Source organism: Physella acuta, unplaced genomic scaffold, assembly GCF_028476545.2.
Source record: "Physella acuta isolate Inbredline_101_S28 unplaced genomic scaffold, ASM2847654v3 ptg000131l, whole genome shotgun sequence".
NCBI classification, from domain to species: domain Eukaryota; kingdom Metazoa; phylum Mollusca; class Gastropoda; family Physidae; genus Physella; species Physella acuta.
The window spans coordinates 888,186-915,932 of record NW_026731650.1 but is presented as its reverse complement, the minus strand read 5'-3'; the positions used below and the strand labels follow the sequence as shown (position 1 = coordinate 915,932).

The following is a 27,747-nucleotide window of genomic DNA, read 5'->3' as shown; positions in this document are numbered from 1 at the left end:
GCAGTACACTTTTGGCTTAAATGACATAATGCAGTACACTTTTGGCTCAAATGACACAATGCAGTACACTTTTGGCTCAAATGACATAATGCAGTACACTTTTGGCTCATATGACATAATGCAGTACACTTTTGGCTCATATGACATAATGCAGTACACTTTTGGCTTAAATGACATAATGCAGTACACTTTTGGCTTAAATGACATAATGCAGTACACTTTTGGCTTAAATGACATAATGCAGTACACTTTTGGCTCATATGACACATTGCAGTATACACTTTTGGCTCATATGACATAATGCAGTACACTTTTGGCTCATATGACATAATGCAGTACACTTTTGGCTCATATGACATAATGCAGTACACTTTTGGCTTAAATGACATAATGCAGTACACTTTTGGCTCAAATGACATAATGCAGTACACTTTTGGCTCATATGACACACTTGGCAAAAACTACTTAGCTGAGCTTCAGGGCATGGTGTATTCAGGTGTGACCAGAGACTTAAGTTTTCTAATATCACCACACTGTTCCTGGTGTATTCAGGTGTGACCAGAGACTTAAGTTTTCTAATGTTACCACACTGATCCTGGTGGTCTGCTGATATTCTTCCTGCTGACCCAGTCAAACACTGTGTAACACAGCAGATTGTAACAAATGGGTCCCTTGTTCTAGTAGCACCAACAACTGGGGCCCTTGTTCTAGTAGCACCAACAACTGGGGGCCTTGTTCTAGTAGCACCAACAACTGGGGGCCTTGTTCTAGTAGCACCAACAACTGGGGGCCTTGTTCTAGTAGCACCAACAACTGGGGCCTTGTTCTAGTAGCACCAACAACTGGGGCCCTTGTTCTAGTAGCACCAACAACTGGGGGCCTTGTTCTAGTAGCACCAACAACTGGGGGCCTTGTTCTAGTAGCACCAACAACTGGGGCCCTTGTTCTAGTAGCACCAACAACTGGGGCCCTTGTTCTAGTAGCACCAACAACTGGGGGCCTTGTTCTAGTAGCACCAACAACTGGGGCCCTTGTTCTAGTAGCACCAACAACTGGGGCCCTTGTTCTAGTAGCACTAACAACTGGGACCCTTGTTCTAGTAGCACCAACAACTGGGGCCCTTGTTCTAGTAGCACTAACAACTGGGACCCTTGTTCTAGTAGCACCAAGACATTAAAAAATACCAGCTCTGTTCATTAAATACAAAGGATTGCATTTGTTTGTTGAGGCAGCAGATGTTGAAACATATCAGGGCTGATAAAAAGGTTTCAATGCTTGTGGCAGGTTTTTAGTATTGACACATTTCAATAGATCTTTAACATCAGTCGCTGGTGGCCTAGATATGGGACACATCAATTATTTATATCACTTACTTGTGACATCAAACATATCACATACTGATGAACTCAAATAAAGGTTGCATACTGGTGTATCTTATAGTGATTTATCACATACCAACATTGCTATATATATCACATACTAATGGTGTAAAATATAAACATATTAAAATACACTTGAAATATTAAAGAGATATGAGAGAGAATCAATTTAATCTTCGGCTGCTTCATTTTTAAACTGCTAACAACTACAGCATTGAATGTACTAAATTTCTAGTTAGTCCTCTTGTCAGACACCACACCTAGATACAGCAAGTAAAAGCTTTAAGATTCCATAAAGTCTGTTGTATATTGTCTATCCAGTTTTGGCAGTCTTTTTACCTCATCCAACAAACCAAAACGTTCCCCTGTGGCCACGGTCAAGTACAACGCCCCCACAACCCACGTCCAGCCTGTTGGTGACCCTAACAAGAAGTCCAGGGACAAAGGCACCAGTAACCCCAAATCTAAGGCTTACGACTTCCTACAGGAAGATATGTGAGTCTGTTTACTTTTACAACTTCCCTAAGTTGTGCTACTGAAAAAAATAATTGCTTTTTAAAAATAAGTAACCTGGAATAGACTATCAACTTAGCAGTTGTATTTTAACATTTTAAAACGTTTCTTTTTCTTAACTACATTATAAATATGCTAATTTTGTAAACAAACTTAACAATGAATAACTTAACTGTTTAATTTTAATAAAATTTTGTAATATATGGTTGTTTTAGACTAGTTAATAAATGAAGTTAGATTGAGGAGAAAATTTCTAGTTTTATAAAGCAAAGAGCAGACTTAAAATGTAGCTGTTCCTATGACTTGTATTTGTAGAATATCAGAAAAAAGTAAGAAAGAAAGAGAGAGAGACAGGAAAGAACAGTACAAGCAGGTGCGCGCCCATGTCAAGAAGGATGACGGCAGGATGCAGGCCTATGGCTGGAGTCTGCCCACCAAGTTCATATCTCACACACCTAAAGACACCTCAGGGAAGTCCCAGGTCCCTGTGCCAGTTCCTGTCTACTGCAGGCCACTGTTTGACAACCAGACTGGTTGGAAGGTAGGTCTTTACACACTTGACCAGCTGAAGGTGGGTGTTTACACACTTGACTAGCTACACAATTATTGTCTGGCTGGAAGGTAGGTCTTTACACACTTGACCAGCTGAAGGTGGGTCTTTACACACTTGACTAGCTACACATTTATTGTCTAGCTGAAGGTGGGTCTTTACACACTTCACTAGCTGGAAGGTGGTTCCTTACACACTTGACTTGAGTAGCTACACAATTATTGTCTGGCTGGAAGGTGGGTCTTTACACACTTGGCTAGCTACACATTTATTGTCTGGCTGGAAGGTGGGTCTTTACACACTTGACTAGCTACACAATTATTGTCTGGCTGGAAGGTGGGTGTTTACAGTAAACTGATGGTGATTGGGTTGCCCTGAATGGCCTGTTTGTGATCCCTGTTGTATACATTTGTTGTTTATCTCCCCTGCCAGATTTGGTGTGCTGTTGTATACAACTGTTGTCTATCTCCCCTGCCAGATTTGGTGTGCTGTTGTATACAACTGTTGTTTATCTTCCCTGCCAGATCTGGTGTGCTGCAGGTGTGAACCTGACAGGTGGTAAAACAAGAGATGGCGGCTCCATTGTTGGCGCCAGTGTCTTCTACTCTGATCCCCCACCTGAGGAGAAGAAAGAGGCTGAGGTCAAGACTGAGGTGGACAAACTGGACAAGGAGCTGAAGGTAGGTTGTCACTTGGACCCAGTGATTGGCTCAGTAGTGTCATAAATTATTTGTATCCTCTCTTATCCTGGTGCTAGATTGTTGCATGTCACCCTGTTTGATCCTGTATGACTGTGACTCCCTGTTTGATCCTGTATGACTCTGTGACTCCCTGTTTTATCCTGTATGACTCTGTGACTCCCTGTTTTATTCTGTATGACTCTGTGACTCCCTGTTTTATCCTTTATGACTCTGTGACTCCCTGTTTTATGCTGTATGACTCTGTGACTCCCTGTTTTATCCTTTATGACTCTGTGACTCCCTGTTTTATCCTGTATGACTCTGTGACTCCCTGTTTTATCCTTTATGACTCTGTGACTCCCTGTTTTATCCTGTAAGACTCTGTGACTCCCTGTTTTATCCTGTATGACTCTGTGACTCCCTGTTTTATCCTGTATGACTCTGTGACTCCCTGTTTTATCCTGTTAACTCTGTGACTCCCTGTTTGTCAGGACCACACCAAGGCCGTGAAGGACATTGAGACAGAACAGATGTCCAGTCTGGTGTGGGTGTGTACCTCAACTAATGACGCCAGCCGTGTGTCAGTCATTGACGCCAACAACCCTGCAGACGTGTTGGAGACTTTCAGGGTGTCGGTCACACACATTCTATGCATCGCCAGTATACCAGGTAATGTCGCATGTCATCAGGTAATGTCACATGTCATGGCCAGTATACCAGGTAATGTCACATGTCATGGCCAGTATACCAGGTAATGTCACATGTCATGGCCAATATACCAGGTAATGTCACATGTCATGGCCAATATACCAGGTAATGTCACATGTCATGGCCAATATACCAGGTAATGTCATTGCTAGTATAATGTCTCATATTTAATTGAGTCCCCCCTTTAATGACAGCCTTGTTGAGTCCCCCCCTATAATGAGAGCCTTGTATCTTGCAGGCGCTATGGAGAGTGACTACCCCGTGGCTGAGGAGATCCTGAACGCTGAGGCCCAAGACCTGCCCAAAGAGACCGTTGTATCAGCTGGCACCAGTCCTGGCAGTGGGGACTCCAGTGGCCTGGGTGGGGTCACCTTTGTCCAGTGTGCCACTGGGGGCACAAGTCCAGTCTCAGGCTCACCTGTGGGATCTGTCACAGACAACAGATGTAAGTACACATTGTTTGATCATAGGAGTTAGCTCACTTGTGTACACATTGGTTGATCACTGGAGTTAGCTCACTTGTGTACACATTGTTTCATCACTGGAGTTAGCTCACATGTGTACACATTGTATCATCACAGGAGTTAGCTCACATGTGTACACATTGGTTGATCACTGGAGTTAGCTCACATGTGTACACATTGTCTGATCACTGGAGTTAGCTCACATGTGTACACATTGTTTGATCACTGGAGTTAGCTCACATGTGTACACATTGTTTGATCACTGGAGTTAGCTCACATGTGTACACATTGTTTGATCACTGGAGTTAGCTCACATGTGTACACATTGGTTGATCACGGGAGTTAGCTCACATGTGTACACATTGTTTGATCACTGGAGTTAGCTCACTTGTGTACACATTGGTTGATCACTGGAGTTAGCTCACATGTGTACACATTGGTTGATCACTGGAGTTAGCTCACATGTGTACACATTGGTTGATCACGGGAGTTAGCTCACATGTGTACACATTGTTTGATCACTGGAGTTAGCTCACTTGTGTACACATTGGTTGATCACTGGAGTTAGCTCACATGTGTACACATTGTTTGATCACTGGAGTTAGCTCACATGTGTACACATTGGTTGATCACTGGAGTTAGCTCACATGTGTACACATTGGTTGATCACTGGAGTTAGCTCACATGTGTACACATTGTTTGATCACTGGAGTTAGCTCACATGTGTACACATAGTTAGTGGGGTTAGTACACTTGTGTTCACATAGTGGGGCTAGTACACTTGTGTAAATGTGTGGTCAGTGGAGTTTGTACATGTGTAGTCAGTGTTTGTACACATTTGATCACATGTGTACTTGTGTGGTCAGTGTAGTTGTGTACACCTGAGATGACCCATGGTTGTCCAGCTGTTGGCTAGCCCTTACATCATGCACTTTGTGGTAGGCCTACTCAGCTGTTACAGTTTCTGTGTATACTGTCAGGTTTATTTCACATTTCTTTCTACCTTTTTTTTACATTGTCTATAGTTTATGTTCACATTTTTGTACTGCACCTTTCATTGGGGAGACTGACATTTCTGTGTTGTGGTTTTTATCTTTCTTCATGTTGTTTCATCTTCCTCTTGTTCTAGTTATTTGACCAGGGCAACTTGTAATAAACTTGAGATGTTAAGATTCTGTTATAAAAGATTTAAAGATGTCAGTCGTGTTTTAACTTTTTAGCTGATACTGTCAGCTGTCTGTAATTTTGTGTTAACATAGAGTTAAAAACTGCCTGCTAAGCTTTCAGTATGGGGAGAATGGAAACATTTAAACTGATTGAATGGCTTTCATTTTCATAGCAGATGACTTGAGTATAAAGGTGGAAGATAGTGATAGTGTTAAAGATGAAGGGGAGAAAACTGGTGGGGAAGGTAAGAAACAGAGTAGTGCGCCCTTGATTCTCCCTCCCTCTTGCATGGTTCATTTATTTTGTGTTGTTTGCTTGCACCATTTGGTTTGCCAGGTTTACACACACAGGAGAATAAAGTGAACAATGATTTGTGTGGCCTGTTTGAACTTGCTCAAATACTCCCTTCATGACTCACTTTATGTTTGCAATGTGTAGATTTTAATTACATACTTAAAGATTTTTAACTGGGTATTTTGAAATCACACGAGTTGATTTTAAAATTATTTTAGCTGTAATCAAGTGGGGAAAAAACTTTTAACATCTGAATTTCTGGGTTTGGCTATAAATACCTGGAAAATTTGTGACTTAAAATGTTTGCATTTTAACATAAAAAATTCAGTTATGAAGCTGGTATAAATATTTTACTGTTTACTAATTATAAACAGGCTTGTAATTATAAAGAAGTATTAATTTTTTTTTAAAGTTAACGTAATGATCTAGAAGATAACATGTGCAATATAAATTAACAGAAAATGTTTTTACTTTTCACCTGCACCCTCTATTTTCCCTATTTTATTTTGTCCTCCATCATAGCAGATCATTGTTTGATATAAACACTCACTAGCTTGACACACTGTGATATAAACACTCACTAGCTTGACACACTGTGATATAAACACTCAATAGCTTGCCACTCTGTGATATAAACACTCACTAGCTTGACACACTGTGATATAAACACTCAATAGCTTGCCACTCTGTGATATAAACACTCACTAGCTTGACACACTGTGATATAAACACTCACTAGCTTGCCACTCTGTGATATAAACACTCACTAGCTTGACACACTGTGATATAAACACTCAATAGCTTGCCACTGTGATATAAACACTCAATAGCTTGACACTCTGTGATATAAACACTCAATAGCTTGACGCTCTGTGATATAAACACTCAATAGCTTGACACTCTGTGATATATTCTGTATGTCTTTTTTCTATGATGTTACAAAGTTAAAATCTCCTTGTATTTAATCCCTTCCCCCATATGCTCTATGGGGTTTTGTAACTAATTCTTAAAAGTGTTTGATTTTAGCAAGAATAGTTAGCTACTGAAAATAGTAAAAGACATCAGATTTTTAGAAAAATGTTTTGCTACTGAATATAGTAAAAGATTGTAGCTAAAATGGTTAATGAATATAGTCAAAGAGTTTAGAAAATGTATTAAATTTTTATTATGAATTTATATCAGTACTAGTTAATCTATACCTAGATACTACACATTATTCAGGGAAACTTTTATCTACTGAGCTAACAGTACTGCACATAAAATAGTTCTTGTTTTCTGTTTCTATGAAGATGTTATGGTGAACTGCCCTATGTATGCATGTATTTTCTACAAAATCTCATTTTATACTTAAGTTTTCAAAGTAAGAAAGTTGAATGTATGCTCATAAAGTTTATACGTGTATTAGACATTTTCCCAGCACCTTTGTAAGTGATGCCAGTTTTGTTTGCCTTGTGTAGCTGGTATTATTTGTTGAATGTGTTAAGCTTGTACTGTGTTGATTGTGTTTAGCTTGTACTGTGTTGAATGTGTTTAGCATGTAGAGTGTTGAATGTGTTTAGCATGTAGAGTGTTGAATGTGTTTAGCTTGTAGAGTGTTAAATGTGTTTAGCTTGTCGTGTGTTGAATGTGTTTAGTTTGTGTGTTGAATGTGTTTAGTTTGTAGTGTGTTGAATGTGTTTAGCTTGTAGTGTGTTGAATGTGTTTAGCTTGTAGTGTGTTGAATGTGTTTAGCATGTACTGTGGTGAATGTGTTTAGCTTGAAGTGTGTTGAATGTGTTTAGCTTGTAGTGTGTTGAATGTGTTTAGCTTGTCTTGTGTTGAATGTGTTTAGCTTGAAGTGTGTATTGAATGTGTTTAGCTAGTAGTGTGTTGAATGTTTTTAGCTTGAAGTGTGTTAAATGTGTTTAGCTTGTACTGAGTTAAATGTGTTTAGCTTGTAGTGTGTAGAATGTGTTTAGCTTGAAGTGTGTTGAATGTGTTTAGCCTGTGTGTTGAATGTGTTTAGCTTGTACTGAGTTAAATGTGTTTAGCTTGTAGTGTGTAGAATGTGTTTAGCTTGAAGTGTGTTGAATGTGTTTAGCTTGTCGTGTGTACAATGTGTTTAGCTAGTACAGCTGGTACTGTTCTATTTATAGCTGGTGACCCACTTGGAGCAGCTGGAGTGAGTGATGTGCCACAGACTCAGATCTTTAAAGCCAGAGGTTCCCCTGCTTCATCAGGCTCTAACACACCCACCCACACAGCACGTTTGAAGGTCACTGGGTCATCTGCTGACCTTGTGAATGATGGAAGGTCATCACCTATATCTGACCATGACCTACAAAATGAGGAGGCAGATAAAATGAGCAGTGTGCTGCCCACTATGTGGATGGGTTCTCACAGTGGAAGGTCAGTTAGTTAGGTCAGGCTGTGGATAGGTCAGTTAGGTCAGGCTGTGGATAGGTCAGTTAGTGAGGTCAGGATGTGGATAGGTCAGTTAGTGAGGTCAGGATGTGGATAGGTCAGTTTTGTCTGGCTTTGGATACATCATTTAACTAGGAGGGGTGGATAAGTCCTTTTTGTGGGTGTATGGATAGGTCATTTAATTTAGTTATCAGTGGTAGGGCTGTGGATAATTTAAGTAGTGCTATGAGAGTTTTCTTTTAATTTGGGTTATGTGGGTTTATTTAGTTAGGTAGGGAGGTGATAGTTCATTCAGTTAAACATGGCTTGTACAGGTATTATATGAGGAGAGTTCAGTTAAATAAAGCTTAATTGTGCTAATGTGGGATACCCACCACCATCAGCATGATGAACTTAGATTGAAATAGATATCTTGTTTCTTGCAGTATGTATGTACATTCATCAGTGTCCAATTGGAAGAGATGCCTCCACTCTGTCAAACTCAGAGATTCTATTCTAGGAATTGTGTAAGTCTAACACTGCCTTTTTATTTGGGGTTGGGTAAACTGTGACCAAAGGAACAATTTGACTAGGCTCTCTAAGATGTGTCAAACTCAGAGATTCTATTCTAGGAATTGTGTAAGTCTAACACTGCCTTTTTATTTGGGGTTGGGTAAACTGTGACAAACTCAGAGATTCTATTCTAGGAATTGTGTAAGTCTAACACTGCCTTTTTATTTGGGGTTGTGTAAACTGTGACAAACTCAGAGATTCTATTCTAGGAATTGTGTAAGTCTAACACTGCCTTTTTATTTCGGGTTGGGTAAACTGTGACAAACTCAGAGATTCTATTCTAGGAATTGTGTAAGTCTAACACTGCCTTTTTATTTGGGGTTGGGTAAACTGTGACCAAAGGAACAATTTGACTGGGCTCTCTCTAAACTGTGACAACTACTCTGGGTGGTCTAGCACAAGTACTCTAGTTGCCAAATGTTTGAACAGAGAATCAAACTTTCAGTAAGGCAGTTAAAATTTCCTGAAATGTGTTTTTAATAATTAAAGACCAATGTTCCTCCCATGCAGGCATGTAAAAGCAATTAAATGTCCTAAAATGTGTAATTAGTAATTAAAGACCAATGTTCCTCCCATGCAGGCATGTAAAAGGTAGAGTTCTTGTTTCCCTGGCTGATGGTACTGTGGCCATTTTTCATAGAGCTTCAGGTAAGGCCTTTTCATTGAACCTAAAATATAATCGTTTTTATTTTAACATTGTTTTGTTAGCAACAAAATTTTACTGTTAACTGAAAATTTTACAGCTATTTAAATATATATATTTATCAGATCTCAATTTTTATTTTTTGCTGTTATTTAAATCAGATTATAAATTTTAAAGTAATGATTTCTCCCAACCAATGATTGTTTATGTAAATACTTGTGTCCTATCAGATTAAGACAATGATTTCTCCCAACCAATGATTGTTTATGTAAATACTTGTGTCCTATCAGATTAAGACAATGATTTCTCCCAACCAATGATTGTTTATGTAAATACTTGTGTCCTATCAGATTATAAATGTTAAGACAATGATTTCTCCCAACCAATGATTGTTTATGTAAATACTTGTGTCAGATGGCCAATGGGATCTACGCAATTATCACCTGATAGACCTGGGTAAACCAAAGCAGTCCATCCGTTGTATGACAGTGGTTGCTGGGCAACATGTCTGGTGTGGATACAAGAACAAAGTTCACATCATTGATCCACAGTCCATGTCTATAGAGGTTTGTTGGCTTATAACACTCAGCTGGTGGTAGTTTTATACAGCAAAGTCTGATGCCCACCCACACCATAAACTTTGTTTACATTTTTTTTTTAAATTTTATGCCAGCCAGTGCCATAATCTTTGTTTACATTTTCAAAAAATGTTGATGCCGTCCCACACCATAAACCTTGTCTACATCCTAGAAAAGTTTTGATGCCGTCTCACACCATAAACTTTGTTTACATCCTAGAAAAGTTTTGATGCTGTCCCACACCATAAACTTTGTTTACATTCTAGAAAAGTTTTGATGCCCTCCTACATCATAAACTTTGTTTACATTCTAGAAAAGTTTTGATGCCCTCCCACACCATAAACTTTGTTTACATTCTAGAAAAGTTTTGATGCCCACCCACACCATAAACTTTGTTTACATCCTAGAAAAGTTTTGATGCCGTCCCACACCATAAACTTTGTTAACATTCTAGAAAAGTTTTGATGCCTTCCCACACCACAAACTTTGTTTACATTCTAGAAAAGTTTTGATGCCCACCCACGTAAAGAAAGTCAAGTGCGTCAACTGTGTTGGGTGGGAGATGGTGTGTGGGTGTCTATCCGTCTGGACAGCACGCTGCGGCTGTACCACGCCTACACACACCAGCACCTGCAGGATGTTGACATAGAGCCATACGTCTCCAAGATGCTGGGTAAATTCTCACATCACCTGCCTCTTAGTTCTTTCACCGTGACTTCTACATACATCATCTTAGTATAGGCCATGAATGTACAGTGTATCACCTTAGCATTTTACTAACATGCAATATTACATTGCCTTGTATATGCCACTTAATGTACAATGATATACCCCCTTACGTAAAATGTTACATCACCTTGGCATATGCCACTAACATACAATGATATCACCTTATGTAAAATGTTACATCACCTTGGCATATGCCACTAACATACAATGATATCACCTTATGTAAAATGTTACATCACCTTGGCATATGCCACTAACATACAATGATATCACCTTATGTAAAATATTACATCGCCTTGTATATGTCACTTAACATACAATGATATCACCTTATGTAAAATGTTACATCACCTTGGCATATGCCACTAACGTTCAATGTTTTGTCCCTGAAGGTACTGGCAAGCTTGGCTTCTCCTTGGTGCGTATCACAACTCTACTCATCTCCTGCAACAGGCTCTGGATCGGTACGGGCAACGGTGTCATCATTTCTGTTCCACTCTCTGAAAGTAAGTGTAAGATGGTGTCATCATTTCTGTTCCACTCTCTGAAAGTAAGTGTAAGATGGTGTCATCATTTCTGTTCCACTCTCTGAAAGTAAGTGTAAGATGGTGTCATTATTTCTTTTCCACTCTCTGAAAATAAGTCGAAGATGGCTTAGTAAAAGGATGAACAGTCATGTGACATTTCTTAAGCATGAAATTAAGAGCACAAAACATTAGACATTTCTTTTAACCTTATATTATCTACACAAGAGAATTTGATTGATCATATCATTTTAATCTGAATTCATCATGCTGGCAACTGCTCATCAAGTGTTTCCCCCACTGTGCTTGTGTCTCCCCCCTTGTCTTGTACAAATACACTGTTCATGTGTTTCTCCCTGTGCCCAGGTAACAAACAGCCCATGATCACAACCTCTAGTAGCCTCAGTGGATTATCTGGTGGCAGTGGACGCCCCGGTGGAGTGGTGCGTGTCTACAGTGATCCTAAAACAGAAAGTGTGACGCCCGGCAGTTTCATTCCCTACTGCTCCATGGCCCAAGCCCAGTTGTCTTTCCATGGTCATAAAGATGCGGTCAAGTTTTTTGTCTCTGTACCAGGTCAGTAGATCAATATTGTCCACACCAGTTCTCTTACCAGTAACATTTCACCACAACACTTTAACCTTGCTGTAACTTTTTTAACTCACATTGTAGAAAACATTTTCAGTCATGTGGTAGAAAACATTTTCAGTCATGTGGTAGAAAACATTTTCAGTCATGTGGTAGAAAACATTTTCAGTCATGTGGTAGAAAACATTTTCAGTCATGTGGTAGAAAACATTTTCAGTCTTATTGTAGAAAACATGTTCACTCATATTGTAGAAAACATTTTCAGTCTTATTGTAGAAAACATTTTCAGTCATATTGTAGAAAACATTTTCACTGATATTGTAGAAAACATTTAACTAAAAGATTTTAAAACCATTTTACCATCTGACATCACTATAACAGATAATTCCAAAAATTAACAAGAGATGTCTACTTATGTTTGACTATATCAAAAGGATAATTAAAAAACAATAATCTTATAACGCAAAAGATTTGATGTAACATTTCACCTCTCATTGAAAGCACCAATCTGTTCATTGCATGTTCAGCTTGTCAGTGTAATAGTTGTGCATGTTTTTTATACTAATTTTTGTTGTGGCTCCAACTTGCTATTGTGATGTTTGTCATTTTTTGTACTAATATTTTTTGTGACCCAACTTACTATTGTGATGTTTGTCATTTTTTGTACTAATATTTTTTGTGACCCAACTTGCTATTGTGATGTTTGCCATTTAGTTTAGCCTTACTGTTAATAGCGGGAGTAGATTGTTGTATCAAGTACCACGGACATGTTGTATTTCAGTTTACGCTAGACGATTTGGGGAACTGACTGTTTCAGAAACATTTCTAGAAGAAGGTTGTAGAATTCTGTTTGTGCCTCTCTCTTACCCAAAGCTTGCTGGGAATGTTTGAAATTCTTGCCCGTTGTTCCTTTAGTTACAGCTCAACCATGACTGAAGTCAAAATGTGTATTGTTTTAAAACTTTTTCAAACAGATAGCATGTAGCAAAACAATGGCAACTAAAACTTGTAGCAGTTTACATAACAGTGTTATTAAAAAAATTGAGGGTCCTACACAAAACTGATTTTTAAAAAGTAAATTTTGAAGAAAAAAAGTTTTTAGTGCATGCTTTAAGTTCTTATCTAAAAGATTTGTTGAACAATTTTGTTTTTACTTTGACTCAAATATAGATAACAACATTTTTTCCTAATCACTGTTTACATCCCCTGTTTGGAGTACTCTCCCCTGCCTAGTAGATTTCCCTTGTATTTATTTTGTTTCCACTCTAAACCCCAGCAGTCCACTCTATCCAGTCATCAAGGCTGCTCATTTGTTAGAACCTAGTGTCCTCTCTGCCCTCTCTGTATGAAACCTGCTCAACTTCTGCCCTCTCTGTTTACATTGTATGAAACCTGCCCAACTTCTGCCCTCTCTGTTTATACTGTATGAAACCTGTCCCAGCTACCAGCACTGTCTTCACCCAGCTCTCACTTGATTATTTTACCAATTTCAGCCATTGAACCACCTGAAAACACTAAATCTATTTCCCATTTTGGAGGCCGGAGAAGTGGTTTATTATTTCAATTTTTTTGTGTGCTTTTTGTTTAGCTTCTCAGCTTGCCATGTAACAGAATCCTCTCTGCTTTACATGTCCTCAGTACCACAAATACACAAATCTTAAAATTCTATTGAAAAATTCTGTAAGATCAAAAACACAAAAAATTATTTTCTTTCCATTTAAAATTAAAGAATAAAACATCTGATGAAAGGTGTTGCAGCATTGGAGAGTAGAAATACCCCCTTTTCATGTATACCTCTCTCTTTAAAAAAAAAATCAGATTTTTGATGAGAACAAAACCATTTTTTAAAAGTCTACAGAAAACACATCTGTTCAAATGCTGTTCTTGTTGCTGACAAATTTTTTTGTTAAAGTAATTAACTGACAAGCATTAGTCACAAAACATGCTGTAGCTTCTAAGTGTTCCCCTCAGTCTTGTGTAGCCTCCGTGTCAGGGTTCATCTAACTAGTACATTTTTACCTCTGTTATAAGCTCAGCTTTAGGGTAAAATATTAGTCACCTCAAGATATGGGCGTTGTTTAGTTTCATCAATACAGGTATTTAACAAAGAGCTGACGGTAAATTAAAGGCAATTAAATATAGGCAGTTGCTATTTTTCAAATTGATAATGTAAAGTTAGCTGTTAATGTCAAAAAAGCCTTGTCTGTCATTGTAGATTTTACTTAGCTGTTGAGTGGCTAGCTGGTCCATAGAGTGGCTACCTGGTCCATACCAATGAGTGGCTACCTGGTCCATATCATTGAGTGGCTACCTGGTCCATACCACTGAGTGGCTACCTGGTCCATACCACTGAGTGGCTACCTGGTCCGTACCACTGAGTGGCTACCTGGTCCATACCATTGAGTGGCTACCTGGTCCATATCACTGAGTGGCTAGCTGGTCCATATCACTGAGTGGCTACCTGGTCCATACCATAGAGTGGCTACCTGGTCCATACCACTGAGTGGCTACCTGGTCCATAGAGTAGCTACCTGGTCCATAGAGTGGCTACCTGGTCCATACCATTGAGTGGCTACCTGGTCCATACCATTGAGTGGCTACCTGGTCCATACCATTGAGTGGCTACCTGGTCCATACCACTGAGTGGCTACCTGGTCCATACCACTGAGTGGCTACCTGGTCCATACCATAGAGTAGCTACCTGGTCCATACCACTGAGTGGCTACCTGGTCCATAGAGTGGCTACCTGGTCCATACCACTGAGTGGCTACCTGGTCCATACCACTGAGTGGCTACCTGGTCCATACCATTGAGTGGCTACCTGGTCCATACCACTGAGTGGCTACCTGGTCCATACCACTGAGTGGCTACCTGGTCCATACCATTGAGTGGCTACCTGGTCCATATCACTGAGTGGCTAGCTGGTCCATATCACTGAGTGGCTACCTGGTCCATACCATAGAGTGGCTACCTGGTCCATACCACTGAGTTGCTACCTGGTCTATAGAGTGGCTACCTGGTCCATACCATTGAGTGGCTACCTGGTCCATACCATTGAGTGGCTACCTGGTCCATAGAGTGGCTACCTGGTCCATACCACTGAGTGGCTACCTGGTCCATACCACTGAGTGGCTACCTGGTCCATACCACTGAGTGGCTACCTGGTCCATAGAGTGGCTACCTGGTCCATACGACTGAGTGGCTACCTGGTCCATACCACTGAGTGGCTACCTGGTCCATACCATTGAGTGGCTACCTGGTCCATATCACTGAGTGGCTACCTGGTCCATATCACTGAGTGGCTACCTGGTCCATATCACTGAGTGGCTACCTGGTCCATACCACTGAGTGGCTACCTGGTCCATACCACTGAGTGGCTACCTGGTCCATACCACTAAGTGGCTACCTGGTCCATACCATAGAGTGGCTACCTGGTCCATACCATAGAGTGGCTACCTGGTCCATACCACTGAGTGGCTACCTGGTCCATAGAGTGGCTACCTGGTCCATACCACTGAGTGGCTACCTGGTCCATACCACTGAGTGGCTACCTGGTCCATACCACTGAGTGGCTACCTGGTCCATACCACTGAGTGGCTACCTGGTCCGTACCATTGAGTGGCTACCTGGTCCATACCATTGAGTGGCTACCTGGTCCATATCACTGAGTGGCTAGCTGGTCCATAGAGTGGCTACCTGGTCCATACCACTGAGTGGCTACCTGGTCCATACCACTGTGGGGCTACCTGATCCATATAGTGGTCATCTGGTCCATACCACTGTGTGGCTACCTGGTCCATACGACTGAGTGGCTACCTGGTCCATACCACTGAGTGCTACCTGGTCGATACCACTGTGTGGCTACCTAGTCCGTACCACTAATACCCAAACATTGTATTTGTATTTCACCATCAAAAACCCATGTAGAGAATGCTATACCCTGAAGGTTCTTGCAATGTTAAATACAAACTATTTCTTGCCTTAATGTCAGTATATTTGCTTTATTGATCCATTGTTTTGCTATATTCTTGTAGATAGTTTAGATGTATCATTTATTCTAAAGCCACCTTTAAATTATGTCTACCTACACATCACTTTTATTTTCTAGAAGTTAATTTCAACTTGTTTATCAACTTTAATTTAAAAGAAACTATATATTTCAATTATTATGTAGTTGAAGCACCTTTTTTTGCATGTTTTTATTTGCACTCCTGAGCTCAATTTGCATGCTTCACTAACTGTGTTGTATTTTTTTTGGTGTGTAGCCAGACGCAGAAAGTCTCCTATTTATGAAGAAGGTACTTCAGTTTTCATTCATCTAATTACTGCACATTCCTAATCTTTTGTTGTTTTTTGTTACATTAAACATGTTTTGATAAACCTGTGTTGCAAAGTATGTTATAACCATGTTTCATATTGCAGTTAAACATACAATGTTTTTTCCTGTCTTCACCTTTACTGCAACTTTAAACAATTTTTGTCAATAACAGGTTTGAGTTTTAAGTCTCAACCTGAGTTCAGCTCAAGTAAAGTTTTGTGTTATCTGTTCTAATTAAATAACTTATCTGCTCCTTCTTATCCATTTAATTAAGAAACTTATAGTTTTACTTCAGTTAAACAGCTTGAAATTTTTTTACTTACTCCCACTTCTAATTATAAAGAAAAAATAATTAGAACATAAGTTTTCCAAGTTTTATCTTTATAAAAGAAATGAAATAGTATTGGAGAAGATGGCCACAGATGTTGTTGACTGTCTTGCTGTTCCTACAAGTTTATTCCATCTGATGATGTCTCTCAGCCCTCCCATCATGAACATTGGAACTTTTTTTTCCATTGCCAGGAATTCAAAGACAAGGAATGAGTGCTGCCTCAGACCCTGTACCATCAACTTCTTCAACACCCCCACCCAGAGGGGAGGCCACCCCTGCCCCTGCATCCAACACCCGTCTTATTTTGTCTGGAGGGGAGGGCTATGTTGACTTTAGACAAGGTAGGTCAGACAGGATGGGTTGGTGGTCCAGGTCTTATGTTTGATTCAAATAATGTAGTGGGGCTTTGTTGGGGATTTCTGTTGGTGTTTGTTGTTATAGTATTGATCATATCAAACAGTGGGTGATGATGGGCTTGTTGTGTTGTTGTAGTATTGATCATATCAAACACTGGGTGATGATGAAAATAATGTGTTGTTGTAGTATTGATCATATCAAACACTGGGTGATGATGGGCTTGTTGTGTTGTTGTAGTATTGATCATATCAAACACTGGGTGATGATGAAAATAATTTGTTGTTGTAGTATTGATCATATCAAACACTGGGTGATGATAAGCTTGTGTGTTGTCCAGGTGATGGAGATGAAGAGGACCCAACAGCTGCCGCAGCCATGGTGAATGATGAGGATGATGAAGACCCCAGCAAGGCCAGCTCTCTGACCAAGGTTGACCGCAGCCACATCATCGTATGGCAGGTGACTTCCCAGGACTGAATTCTCCCACAGCTCAACCTTGTTTTCCTCCCTCTCCCCCCCCCCCCCCCACATTTAGTCACCTGTTAACACCCATAACTGCTTGGTTCAAACCATTCAGAAGGCATAATTGTGGGAACTCTTGGACATATTACCAATGCATACTAGTCTCTTCTATACTTTGTAAGGGCCATACAAATGATCATGGGTACACTGCCAATGTATCTTTGTGGATCAGATGAAGATTGTTTAAGAGTGTATGCTGCTGCTGTGTGAAAGACCAAACCAGTTTTCAGTATGAGAGTTCTTGCATGATAATATTTGTGTTGACCGGTGTTGCTATATGTTGTATGTGGCCTACAGCTCTGAATTCATTGATGTATACATTTTTCCTTATACTTCCTTCAAATGGCAAGTGATTTGTTTCTTTTAAACTGGAAAACTTCCTAGTTTTGAAAATACATGTAGTGTACTTACATTTTTGTTTCGAGATCTTAAAAGGTGACAGCTAGTCAAGACAAACATGATCCTTACTCTAAAAAAAAATTATTTTAACATCTATAGAGTCATAAACATCTTATTGATACATACTTGAAAGAATTATCTACGTAAATATTTTCTATTTTAACTTTTCTTTTTACAGCTAAAAACTGTTAAAAACATATTAAATCATTTGAACAGCTGAATTTCACATTTTAGTTTTTTATTTTCATTTCTAATATTTTATTTCAAAATTTATTAGACTTTGCTTTTTTATAAAACTATCTCTATACCTTCTTAGAATTAAAATTTTAACAACTTTTTAAAACTTCTTTTCCAACTTTTACAACAAATTTATAAATTAGAAAGCTTTAAACCACTGATCAAATAAGTCAGAAGTTTAAATTAAAATAACCACACAATTTTAGTTTCCACCTATAAATTGAATACAGGTTAGGGTTTGGTTATTGTTCTAATTAAGATTATAAAAGTTACAAATATGAATGTTGATGTGGCTGTATGGGTTTTATTCTTGCATTTGTTCTATTTGGATATAATAGTTGGGTCTTTTGTAAGGTTTGAAAACAATTTGCTTAAAAGTCTTTGAGAGTACATTCAGAAATTAGTTGGACTAGGCAGATTATGTACTTCTATTGCAGTTGGGGCCTACAGTGGCTAAATAGTTTTTATTTTTAAAAGCTTGTTTAAAGATTGGGTCAGTATACTGCTCTACTTTTTAAAAGTTTGTTTAAACATTGGGTCAGTATACTGCTCTACTTTTTAAAAGTTTGTTTAAACATTGGGTCAGTATACTGCTCTACTTTTTAAAATATTGTCCCCCTATATTTGACCATTTTTATTTTTTGTTTTGTGATTTTATTTGTTAAGTTTAAATTTTATTTTTAAATATCCTTTAAAAAAAAATCAGAAAAAGATTACAATTATTAGTTTACATTTCTAACAGCATAATGATTTGCCAAAACATTTTATTCCCAATACCAGCTTAGCTTATAAGGTAAAAAATTGTGCCACCCTGTAAACAACCCTACGAACTTTAGTGTGTACTTAGAAAATTGTTTTCATTATGAACAAACTTAAGGTAAACCTTCAATGTTTCTGTTGCACATGGATGGTAATCAAAAGACAACTTGTGTAAATATGATTTTAAAGCTTCTTGTTAAGTGGCCGTCAATTAAAACACTGCTATCTCAAACTAAATGATTCACAAAACCTATTTATCAAGCTGTTTTGGTGCAGCTTGCTCCTTATATAAAAAAACTGCAGTATGCACTGATTCTCATAAATTGCACCTGCTTCAAAGCTTGCTGAATTTTGTAGTAGTAATAATGCTGTTTTTTTACTTTTAGGACAGTGTCACTGAGCCTCATGGGCTCTGATGAAGAAAATTAGAGAATTACTGGTTTAAAGATGAGAAGCATGTGAAACAGATAGATGTCTACAATGTGATCCTTTTATATTGTTTAATCAGCTGCAATGTAGCTCATCAAATATTTTAAGTCTTTTTGTTTGAATAACCACAGTTAATAATATTTTTATGTATGTTTTACTTGTCACATTTATTGTTTTAACCTACACGGATTGTATATCATCAGCCACTCTCATTTTTTGTGGCACATGGTGTAAGAAAATACTGAGAGAGTTTGCTTTTATTGTCAGGTCTTTTGTTGTTGTTTTAAAAGATGATAGAATATTCATTTGGTTTTTTTTTTCAATTGAGTGCAATGTCGTAAATAATCAACTCAAACATTGTGATATAAAAAGATGTTTTCCTATTTGTGTTGCTGTAGGGAAATATTTCTTCATAAAGTTTGTTTGCCTTAATGGAATAATTTGTGGGTAGTTTGGACTTATTTGAGGGTATAGATAGATTGCTAGTTAAATGGATTTTCATTGCTTGTGGCTAACCACCAACTTCTAAAAAATATGGAAAAATGCAAATGTTTTTTTTTTTGCCATAATTGACACTGGCCAACCTGTGCATCTCCAGATGGTTGCAAATAGTAACTAATTCTGATTCAAGTTTATCCAGACACAATTTTTTCTAGATGGCTTGTGCAATACTGTACAGATGGGTTGATAGAATGTCTGTGTTAGTTTTGATGCAGTTGTGTCCTCTATGGCTGTAATCTGACTGGCATGATTTGAGGAATAGTTTTGTTACATTTGATCACATGGTTTACTTTCACTCTGGTTTGAAAGGACTGGTCTGCAAGTTGGGCATTTAGCATGTTGTTTAAGTTTGATTAATTTTGCCTTAATTGTTATTGTACATCTTTTGTTGTGATAGATAGCACAGGACTGTTAGAGTACACACCCGTACATGTCAAATTGTTTTTAAAATATTTTTAAAGATTTTTCTGACAAGGTCAAAAACATTGTTACATACATTTGGTTTTGATTGTTCTAATTATTCAATTAAAGAGGAACATTTTTCTTAAAAACATGCATGCATTTTAGCCAGACTAAGCTCTGATGAAAAGGGGGGGTAATATCTTAAAATTGTACAGGTTGAAGACTTAAAGATAGTCATAATTTTTATTCATCATATTTTTATGTATGAAACTATTTACACACTGGGAATTTTAGCAACCAAACTTGTTGTACCAAGTATATTGATACATTTGATATATACAAAACCATTTCCTGTATCCATTTATTTCTTGCCATTCCTTCTGATGTCAATCTGTGAGGTGTATTTTTTTAGTCAACTGTGTAAATGTAGTTACGGTGTATCACATTGTACCTTCCTATTCTTGTGTATAATATAAATGTTAAATGCTTAACTTATTTGAAAAGTGCATGGTATTTTTTTTTAGATTACTTTAATGGTATGCGCCATGTAAATATATATTGCAACTTATCTAAACATGTACTACTGAGTTGGCCTAAATTAAATTGAATCACTGTATCGATATTATCATGGCTGATTTTTTTGTGTGTAATTGTTGTACTACAATAGTTATTAAAATTATACTAGTTTATGAAAAACACAACACTAAAAAAAATACTTAAAAAAAACTTTTAAAAAAACCACGTTTTTCTTGTGGACTAAAAAGTAGAAAATAACTATTTACATACATTTGATGACAAAAAACGTGGGTACGTTCACCATCAAATTTCCCGACCCATCTGCCCGACCCACGTTTTTTGTCATCAAATGTATGTAAATAGTTATTTTCTACTTTTTAGTCCACAAGAAAAACGTGGTTTTTTTTTTAAAAGTTTTTTTTAAGTATTTTATTTTCTCCTTTTTAGTCCGTTGCTACACATGAAAAACGTGGTTTTTTAAAAAGTTTTTTATATAGTTCATTTTCTACTTTATCTAATGACTTGATTAAGTATGAATTGACTAAGTGTTTATAAATACACGGACTAAAAATATTGAGCAACCAGGATTCGAACCTGGGTTGTCGCGGCCACAACGCGAAGTACTAACCACTATACGATCACGGCCAGCGCGCTCACAGCGATTGGGGCCGAAGTAACTGTTTCAATAGGCCTCCAGTCTTGTCAGTATCTTTAGAAATCATGTCCTCAAATTTATGGTCCTTGGGGCGTAATTAAATTAAGCTAATTACGGTCTCTAATTGCTAGTTTTTATGATTGCATCTGAAATTGTTAGGCGAAAGTAGCGTGTATGCCAAATTTCAGATCTCTAGAGCAATCAGAAGTGGGCTAATTTTCGATGTCAATTTTAACAACAAACAAACAAATCCACAAACGCGAAGCTGAGTTAAGAAAAACGTGTTAATAATATACAATATGATTTATTCAGTTTTACAATAACAGACCAGGTTTAAAATAATACGTCATCAATCACAAGTACAATCACAACTAGTAAAGACATCTGGTCACTCCTCATCTGAGTCACTAGATTCTTCCTCTGCATTCTTCAACCAGTCAACAAATTTTTGCATCTGAAATTAACATTTTTTAAAGATTTCATCAAACAAAAAAAAAACATACCACATTCAGATAAAATAGTTGAAGTTAATAAAATCACAAACTACTAAAAACATGACATACCAAATTTTTCAAGAATGCATGTCTCTGAGCTTTGTCAGGTGTGAATGGCGTTGAGTTGTACCATTTTAAGACTGCTGACTCTGACAAAATATCAGCATCATACAGAAAATTGACTAGTTGAGGAAGTTTAGATCGTAAGTCACTATTGCGTAGAACATAATCCTGAAATCAAAAATTAGGTTTAACAACTGAGATATCTAGGAATTGAGAACATAATTTTTTAAAGCAATTATATGAAAATAAAAATAAACTTCAGAACACTGGCATTTAAAATTTACCCAAAAGATCAACTGATATATTTTAAGAAACAAAATATTTTAAACTTACACCTAATCCATTTAGAGCAGCAAGTTGTGTTTCATTATTTTTAATGTATTTGCACAGCAGTGTAGAGTAGCGGTCAATGTTCTGGAACATATGAGAAAACACAACATAACAATATTTTTCTAAAAATTACAGGCTTAAGACTGAACACTGTAGTTTTCCATAAAACAGGCTTTAACCTAATTAAATACAAGTCTTGTATGGTTTGGCTGCTGACTGACCAATTAAGCCTTGACTCACTGATATTACTGATAAAACTTAAAAATATTTCCGATAGGCATTTTGTGACATAATTTTTTAAAGTCAACCTTTGATGATAAACATGCAGGCTTAAGGAGATGAATATTAAAGAAAATTGAACCTTTTGGTACTTTGTTAACAACTGTGCGGATGCTGTAACAGGTGTCCTCACTTCATGGCCGGCATTCAACTCATGAGCAGCCAAATCAATCAGTATACAAGGGAGGCTATGCACGACTTCTTCAATGGGAACTGTGTATGCATGCCTGAAAAGTTATAATTTACTAATTAGAACAAGCAAATAGCATAAAGATGTTTTATACATTGCACAGAAGAGAGGGAACTTACTTGAGGGAGTTTATTTCAAGGGTCAAATTATCATCAGTTATTTTTTCAGAGTTGGCACGTACAAAAGTGTCCATCAGTTCTTGGTAGAATGCTGTTCATTGAAATTATAGAGAAAAATTGTTACTCCCTGATAGGTCAGTATACCTTAAACTGAATGAAAGAATCAGAGCCTAACAAGCAACCAACCTGTGTTTCTCTCCATCATGGAGGCTTTAAGGTTAAAGCCTAAGGTGGAGTCCACCATATCCTCCCCATCCTCCTCATCATAGCCCAGAGACCTCCCATCTATCTCGTCCTCATCACTAGCCATCTCATCCATTGAGCTGCCATCACTATCCTCATCTGAAACCTGTTCCTCAGATTCAGAAGATGAAACACCCCAAGCTTTGTCTAAACCTAGAAGTGTTAACACAAGGTTAAAGGGCATCACTACATATTTTATTTTACTTTTTAAAAGTTGAGTATCATTGTTAAGCCAAGCTTTCTTATGTTCCAAACTTAGCATGACAACAAGTAATTTGAGCAATATTAATCAACTGTAAGGTACTTACAAACTCCTTCCATTTCATCATCGTCACTATCTACATTTTGTTTGTATTCATAAGCTTTGCTGTTGGCACCATATTTGATGGGATCTGTTGAAAAATTTAACTATTCAATGTTTCTTTAAAAACAAAACATTTTCAGCAATAGTCAATTTTTTTTAAAAACATTTTTTATTTGATAATTATTATTTTTTTAATGGTGTTGGTTAAGAAAAAAACTATTTCAATGCAGGACAGGTTATCTCCCTTAGAGCACAAAAAATGTGCCATAAACAACAATGTTTTAAGTTATGACCTCACCATGACTGTCTACAACAGTGGCATCCAAAGACTTTTCACTAACTGCATCATCTGCACCAAATGAGAGATTGGGATCATCCCAGTCATCCTTCTGGGGTTCTGACATCAGTCGTGTACCTTGAGCAACTGTTACATTGGGCCCAACCACAACCTGTAGGTTTGACGAGAGTGCTAGGTGATTCAGAAGTCAACCAATTCTGGAGTCAAACATTAACTGAACTCTGACCCTACACATCTATCACTACTTGTAGGTTTGACGTGTAATGAGAGACAGGTTCAACCAAAATTTACCTCCCATGATAGCACAACTCCTTTCCCTGTCTTGACATTGTTAAGTACTTGGACATGTGAACACAACAGGGCAGTATCAATAACACAATCATTCCCAACTGTCACATTATCCCAGAGAAAACTGTTCTTTAGTTTCACATTTTCACCTGTGCAATTAAAATATACATCATAGTATTTTATTTACAAAAACATTCTGCAACAATGTATTAAAAATATCTATTAATTGTTAAAAATAAGTTAGGACAAGAACATTAAATTTCTTTTGTATATTTTATTAACTCACCTATTTTACAATTTTTCCCAATAATACAATCTGATATTTCTGACCCACAGCCAATCTCAGTGCCACTCCCAACAACAACATCTTTTTGTAAATTACAACCTCTGAGTAAACAGATATTTCAGTCAATGTATGAAGTCAACAGATGGAGATAATTTTTTACTTAAAAATAAAAGATCACTATTTGTCTAGATGAAAAATAAATTACCTGGCGAGTGTGACATTCTCACTGAGATAAACATGACGTCTGCCATACTTTATTCTCTCGCCATGACTAGAGCCAAATATATCTGGGACAAGAGGATACGACCACCTGGCCAAAATGTCTTTACTGCAAGAAGATAAAACAGTCATGAAGTATATTATATATCACATGTCCTGTATATTATTTACTTTTGATTGTTCTTTATAAACATTCTTGCTAGATACTGAGGATAAGATGTACCTGACAGCATCATATGTTTGAATGTTGGAGACACGGACAGCATACTTGTCATGTATGATGCTCATATGTATTTTAAATCCCATTATCTAAAAAAGAAAAATTAGCATCAAGAATAAGTTAATTACATTAAATTTGTTTTCACTCTAAAATTAGTTTGATTATTGAATGAACTCTTCACTGCTTGCTTTAAAAAATAAGCTAGTAGATAAATTAAAAAATGACCTCTTCATTAATAAGAATGCCTTTAACAAAATTTTCTCGGGTCTGGTAGTCAAAATTGTCTGTAAAAAGTGTTGGGACAATGCGGGAACAGATGGATATGTGACAGTCCATCAGGTCATTGTGGAGAATAACATTGTTATGCTTCAATGCAATTTCCTGGAATAAATTTACAAAGATAGACATTTAGAAGAAATTTTCAAGTTAATAGAACATAATAATTTGACTTTAGTTTTGAAAAACTAAAAAGATAAGGTAAATTTAGTTATTGTGAAAAGTCATTAAAAATACTATATTTGCAACTTACAGCTGGCTTTTTAAACTTGCTTTGGTTACTAGTCCTATCAAAGTAAAGAAGGCGTTTGGTTTCTCCTTCTTCCACAATAAGCACATCATCTTCTTTACTGCGTGACCTGTGGCCTGGCTGTGCTACCTTAAACACCATTGTCATAACTGATGATTTATCTTTTCCATGAATCCGATCCCTGAAATTAAAAGCAAAGCTTGTGTTTAGTGAGTTTCTAAATTTGTTTTGTTATTTAAAAAAAAGATTCCAAAGTATCATTTTTTAAACTTACTTTTTTAAACTCAAATTTTCACTTACTTATGCTCTTTAACAACTTGACTAATATCCATATTAGACACCACATCCCCAGTGATTAGAATGAAATCATTGCGTATAAGAGACTTAGCATCTATTTCTCTGAGAACATCCCCCATAGATCTGCAGGAATCTAACATCAAAGCTGTTACTTTCATGGGGGTTCCCCCATCTTGCCATTTAGATTTTCTGGAGAGAAAAAAATTATACATGTTATCACAACAACACAGAAATATTCATTTTTATAACTAAATAAAAGTTTTTATTAAAAAAAATATAGTTCTTCTTTTAAAATTTTATTCTTAAATTACTGACCTAATGTGTTCTCGAACTTGCTCTCCAAGGTGGCAACAGAACACATAGACATCTTTCACTCCAGAAATTGACAGAGCCTCAAGTGTGTAGTCCAACAGAGGTACATTAACTAAGGGTAACAATGCCTGCAAAAATAAATGTTTAACTTTAAATCTTTTTTTTTAAATATACACACATATTTTTATTATGTTATCTATCTTTGACTCTCAATTGCATGAAACTGAAACTGCTGTCAGTTTTTAAACTTTGCCTGAATTATAGGCCTAATGATAATTACTTATGAATACTTATTTTTAGTATAAAGCTGGCACGTAGTGGGGTGTAGGTAAATTTGAAAAGCTAAATGGCATAGCTGTATAACAAGAGAAGAAAATGCTAGACACATCATTACCTGCAAAATTATGGGAAGACAATTTGCAAGTCATTTTTTTGTTTTATGCTTGTCTTGGTCATTTTTTATTTTTGTGAATTGCGGGAAAAGTGTTTTCGAATTGTGAAATAAACCAATAGGCCTACCCATGAGTGTTTTTTATTAGGCAATAACATAATATTTTATTTAAAACACATCTTTCAGTGCCTTAAAATATATATAGATCTAGACAAGACAATTCAGCAAATTTATCTTAATCCACATTGAGACATTGTGTAATTCTGGTGCTGCTAAATTTCATAAATAATTTTTAAATATCACACTTTGACTACCAAAAACCTATTCAAAACAATATTCATCAATATTTCAATGCCAAGAAGGGGAAGAAGGTGAATGCAAAGACACCACTGGATGGATGACATCAATCAAGGACTGGGCTTCCAGCCAGTGTCAAAACTCAGAGCAGCAGAGGACCAAGATTATTAACATTAAGGCTTAAGGGCAAGGGTTGGCCATTAGGGCTGATTTATAGGGCCATACAAGGAGTTCATTCTGATACTAATAGTATTACTATCAACTGCTTTTCGTCAGCTATTCGATTCGTCCTACTTTCTATCTATAATCTATAAGCTACACATTTTCATCCACACAAAAATGCCTAGATCTAAGATCTAGATTCTAGATCTAGTCTACTGCTTGTGGCCTATGATTTTTTTTTTTTTAGTTCGGCTCAAATTAAATTTAGTCTAGAATCTACATTTTCATATTATTTACTTTACAATAAATATGACAATAATATAGAATCTAGTGTAGATCTAGCTGGTAGAATATAGATCTACAGGTTTCGTAAAACGTTTAACTGTTACCCTTGGTTTTTTTGTTGTTATGGGACCAAATCTGATATTAAAACTGTCAGCAATCACTACAGCTTGTAGAAATTCATCCTGTTCAATATCCTCATTGCGTGTTTTCACTTTTGGGGCCATCTTCTGATGAAATACAGTAAGGTTGCCAGATCAAAATTTGAGAATTGAACTCTAAGAACGGGGGGGGGGGGGGCGATGTCGTGTATTTAGGTTAAGGTTACAAACAAGAATTCTAATAGAAACTGCACAAACATGTTTATTTACAATGTATACTAATATAGACTACCAATCGTCCATGTTTACGTGTCTTGATAAGACTTATGTAATCCAGATCTTTCTCAAGTAGATTTTTGTTTTAAATCATTAGCCTAATAACAGTGGCGTAGCTAGGATTTTTGGGCCCCTATGCAAAAAGTGTTAGTGGGCCCCTCAGAGGCGTAGCGACCCTTCCCGGCGACCGGGGACAAACTTTCGATTTGCACCACCCCCCCCCCCCTCAGACTTTCGATTTGCACTCCCCCCCCCCCTCAAACTTTCGAAAAAGGGCCCCTAGGCCTATATGCCTTGGGCCACTATGCCTTGCTTACGGTAGCTACGCCACTGCCTACTAAAACAATAACATTTGGCTATACTAATACTAATAGTAATACTTTATTAAATTACATGTAGATCTAGGCCTACATCTAGATCTAATACAAGAAAACGTGTTAATTAATAATAAAATTAAAATCACAACAAACATTAAACAAATATTTAATCTTACGCTACAGTTGTCTATAGATCTCTAGATTCTAGTGATGGTCTATAGACATAGATCTAGTATTAGATATTAGATAAGTATA

At 37.1% G+C, this 27,747-nt stretch overlaps 2 protein-coding genes across 16 annotated transcripts in view; one reads left to right on the top strand and one right to left on the bottom strand.

The window, feature by feature from the left end:
* Nucleotides 1–20,643, top strand: part of LOC131935108 (C-Jun-amino-terminal kinase-interacting protein 4) — a 39,617-nt gene extending 18,974 nt beyond the window's left edge. For 9 of the 15 annotated variants that reach the window (XM_059291438.1, XM_059291437.1, XM_059291436.1 and 6 more), the window contains 18 exons: nucleotides 1,701–1,874; nucleotides 2,208–2,433; nucleotides 2,967–3,122; nucleotides 3,614–3,791; nucleotides 4,069–4,275; nucleotides 5,634–5,705; nucleotides 7,891–8,143; nucleotides 8,584–8,664; nucleotides 9,291–9,358; nucleotides 9,768–9,919; nucleotides 10,433–10,604; nucleotides 11,053–11,166; nucleotides 11,551–11,760; nucleotides 12,554–12,607; nucleotides 16,038–16,070; nucleotides 16,613–16,762; nucleotides 17,116–17,237; nucleotides 19,082–20,643. In XM_059291438.1, the coding sequence (XP_059147421.1) occupies nucleotides 1,701–1,874; nucleotides 2,208–2,433; nucleotides 2,967–3,122; nucleotides 3,614–3,791; nucleotides 4,069–4,275; nucleotides 5,634–5,705; nucleotides 7,891–8,143; nucleotides 8,584–8,664; nucleotides 9,291–9,358; nucleotides 9,768–9,919; nucleotides 10,433–10,604; nucleotides 11,053–11,166; nucleotides 11,551–11,760; nucleotides 12,554–12,607; nucleotides 16,038–16,070; nucleotides 16,613–16,762; nucleotides 17,116–17,237; nucleotides 19,082–19,111 (2,452 nt within the window). In that variant the 3' untranslated portion in view covers nucleotides 19,112–20,643. Of the gene's footprint in view, nucleotides 1–1,700; nucleotides 1,875–2,207; nucleotides 2,434–2,966; nucleotides 3,123–3,613; nucleotides 3,792–4,068; nucleotides 4,276–5,633; nucleotides 5,706–7,890; nucleotides 8,144–8,583; nucleotides 8,665–9,290; nucleotides 9,359–9,767; nucleotides 9,920–10,432; nucleotides 10,605–11,052; nucleotides 11,167–11,550; nucleotides 11,761–12,553; nucleotides 12,608–13,265; nucleotides 14,081–16,037; nucleotides 16,071–16,612; nucleotides 16,763–17,115; nucleotides 17,238–19,081 lie in introns of those variants that run through there. The other 6 variants (XM_059291435.1, XM_059291440.1, XM_059291426.1 and 3 more) reach the window with 5 other exon arrangements.
* An 843-nt stretch (nucleotides 20,644–21,486) lies between these two features.
* Nucleotides 21,487–27,041, bottom strand: LOC131935107 (translation initiation factor eIF-2B subunit epsilon). The gene is made up of 17 exons (XM_059291424.1): nucleotides 26,906–27,041; nucleotides 25,670–25,794; nucleotides 25,358–25,543; nucleotides 25,061–25,238; nucleotides 24,757–24,912; nucleotides 24,535–24,620; nucleotides 24,298–24,420; nucleotides 24,093–24,193; nucleotides 23,810–23,955; nucleotides 23,519–23,669; nucleotides 23,225–23,308; nucleotides 22,860–23,069; nucleotides 22,674–22,764; nucleotides 22,447–22,591; nucleotides 22,089–22,169; nucleotides 21,762–21,923; nucleotides 21,487–21,652 (listed from the first exon to the last, which is right to left on the bottom strand). The coding sequence occupies exons 1-17, from the start codon at nucleotides 27,023–27,025 to the stop codon at nucleotides 21,587–21,589; spliced, it is 2,211 nt and encodes a 736-aa protein (XP_059147407.1). The 5' UTR covers nucleotides 27,026–27,041; the 3' UTR covers nucleotides 21,487–21,586.
* Nucleotides 27,042–27,747: the final 706 nt, after the last annotated feature.

Coding starts and splice junctions, on each gene's coding strand:
- LOC131935107 (XM_059291424.1), bottom strand. CDS start 27,025: ATGGCCCCAAAAGTGAAAACACGCAATGAGGATATTGAACAGGATGAA. Junction 23,070..23,224: donor TGATGAAATGGAAGGAGTTT/GTAAGTACCTTA, acceptor TAACACTTCTAG/GTTTAGACAAAGCTTGGGGT. Junction 22,170..22,446: donor TGTTAACAAAGTACCAAAAG/GTTCAATTTTCT, acceptor CATATGTTCCAG/AACATTGACCGCTACTCTAC.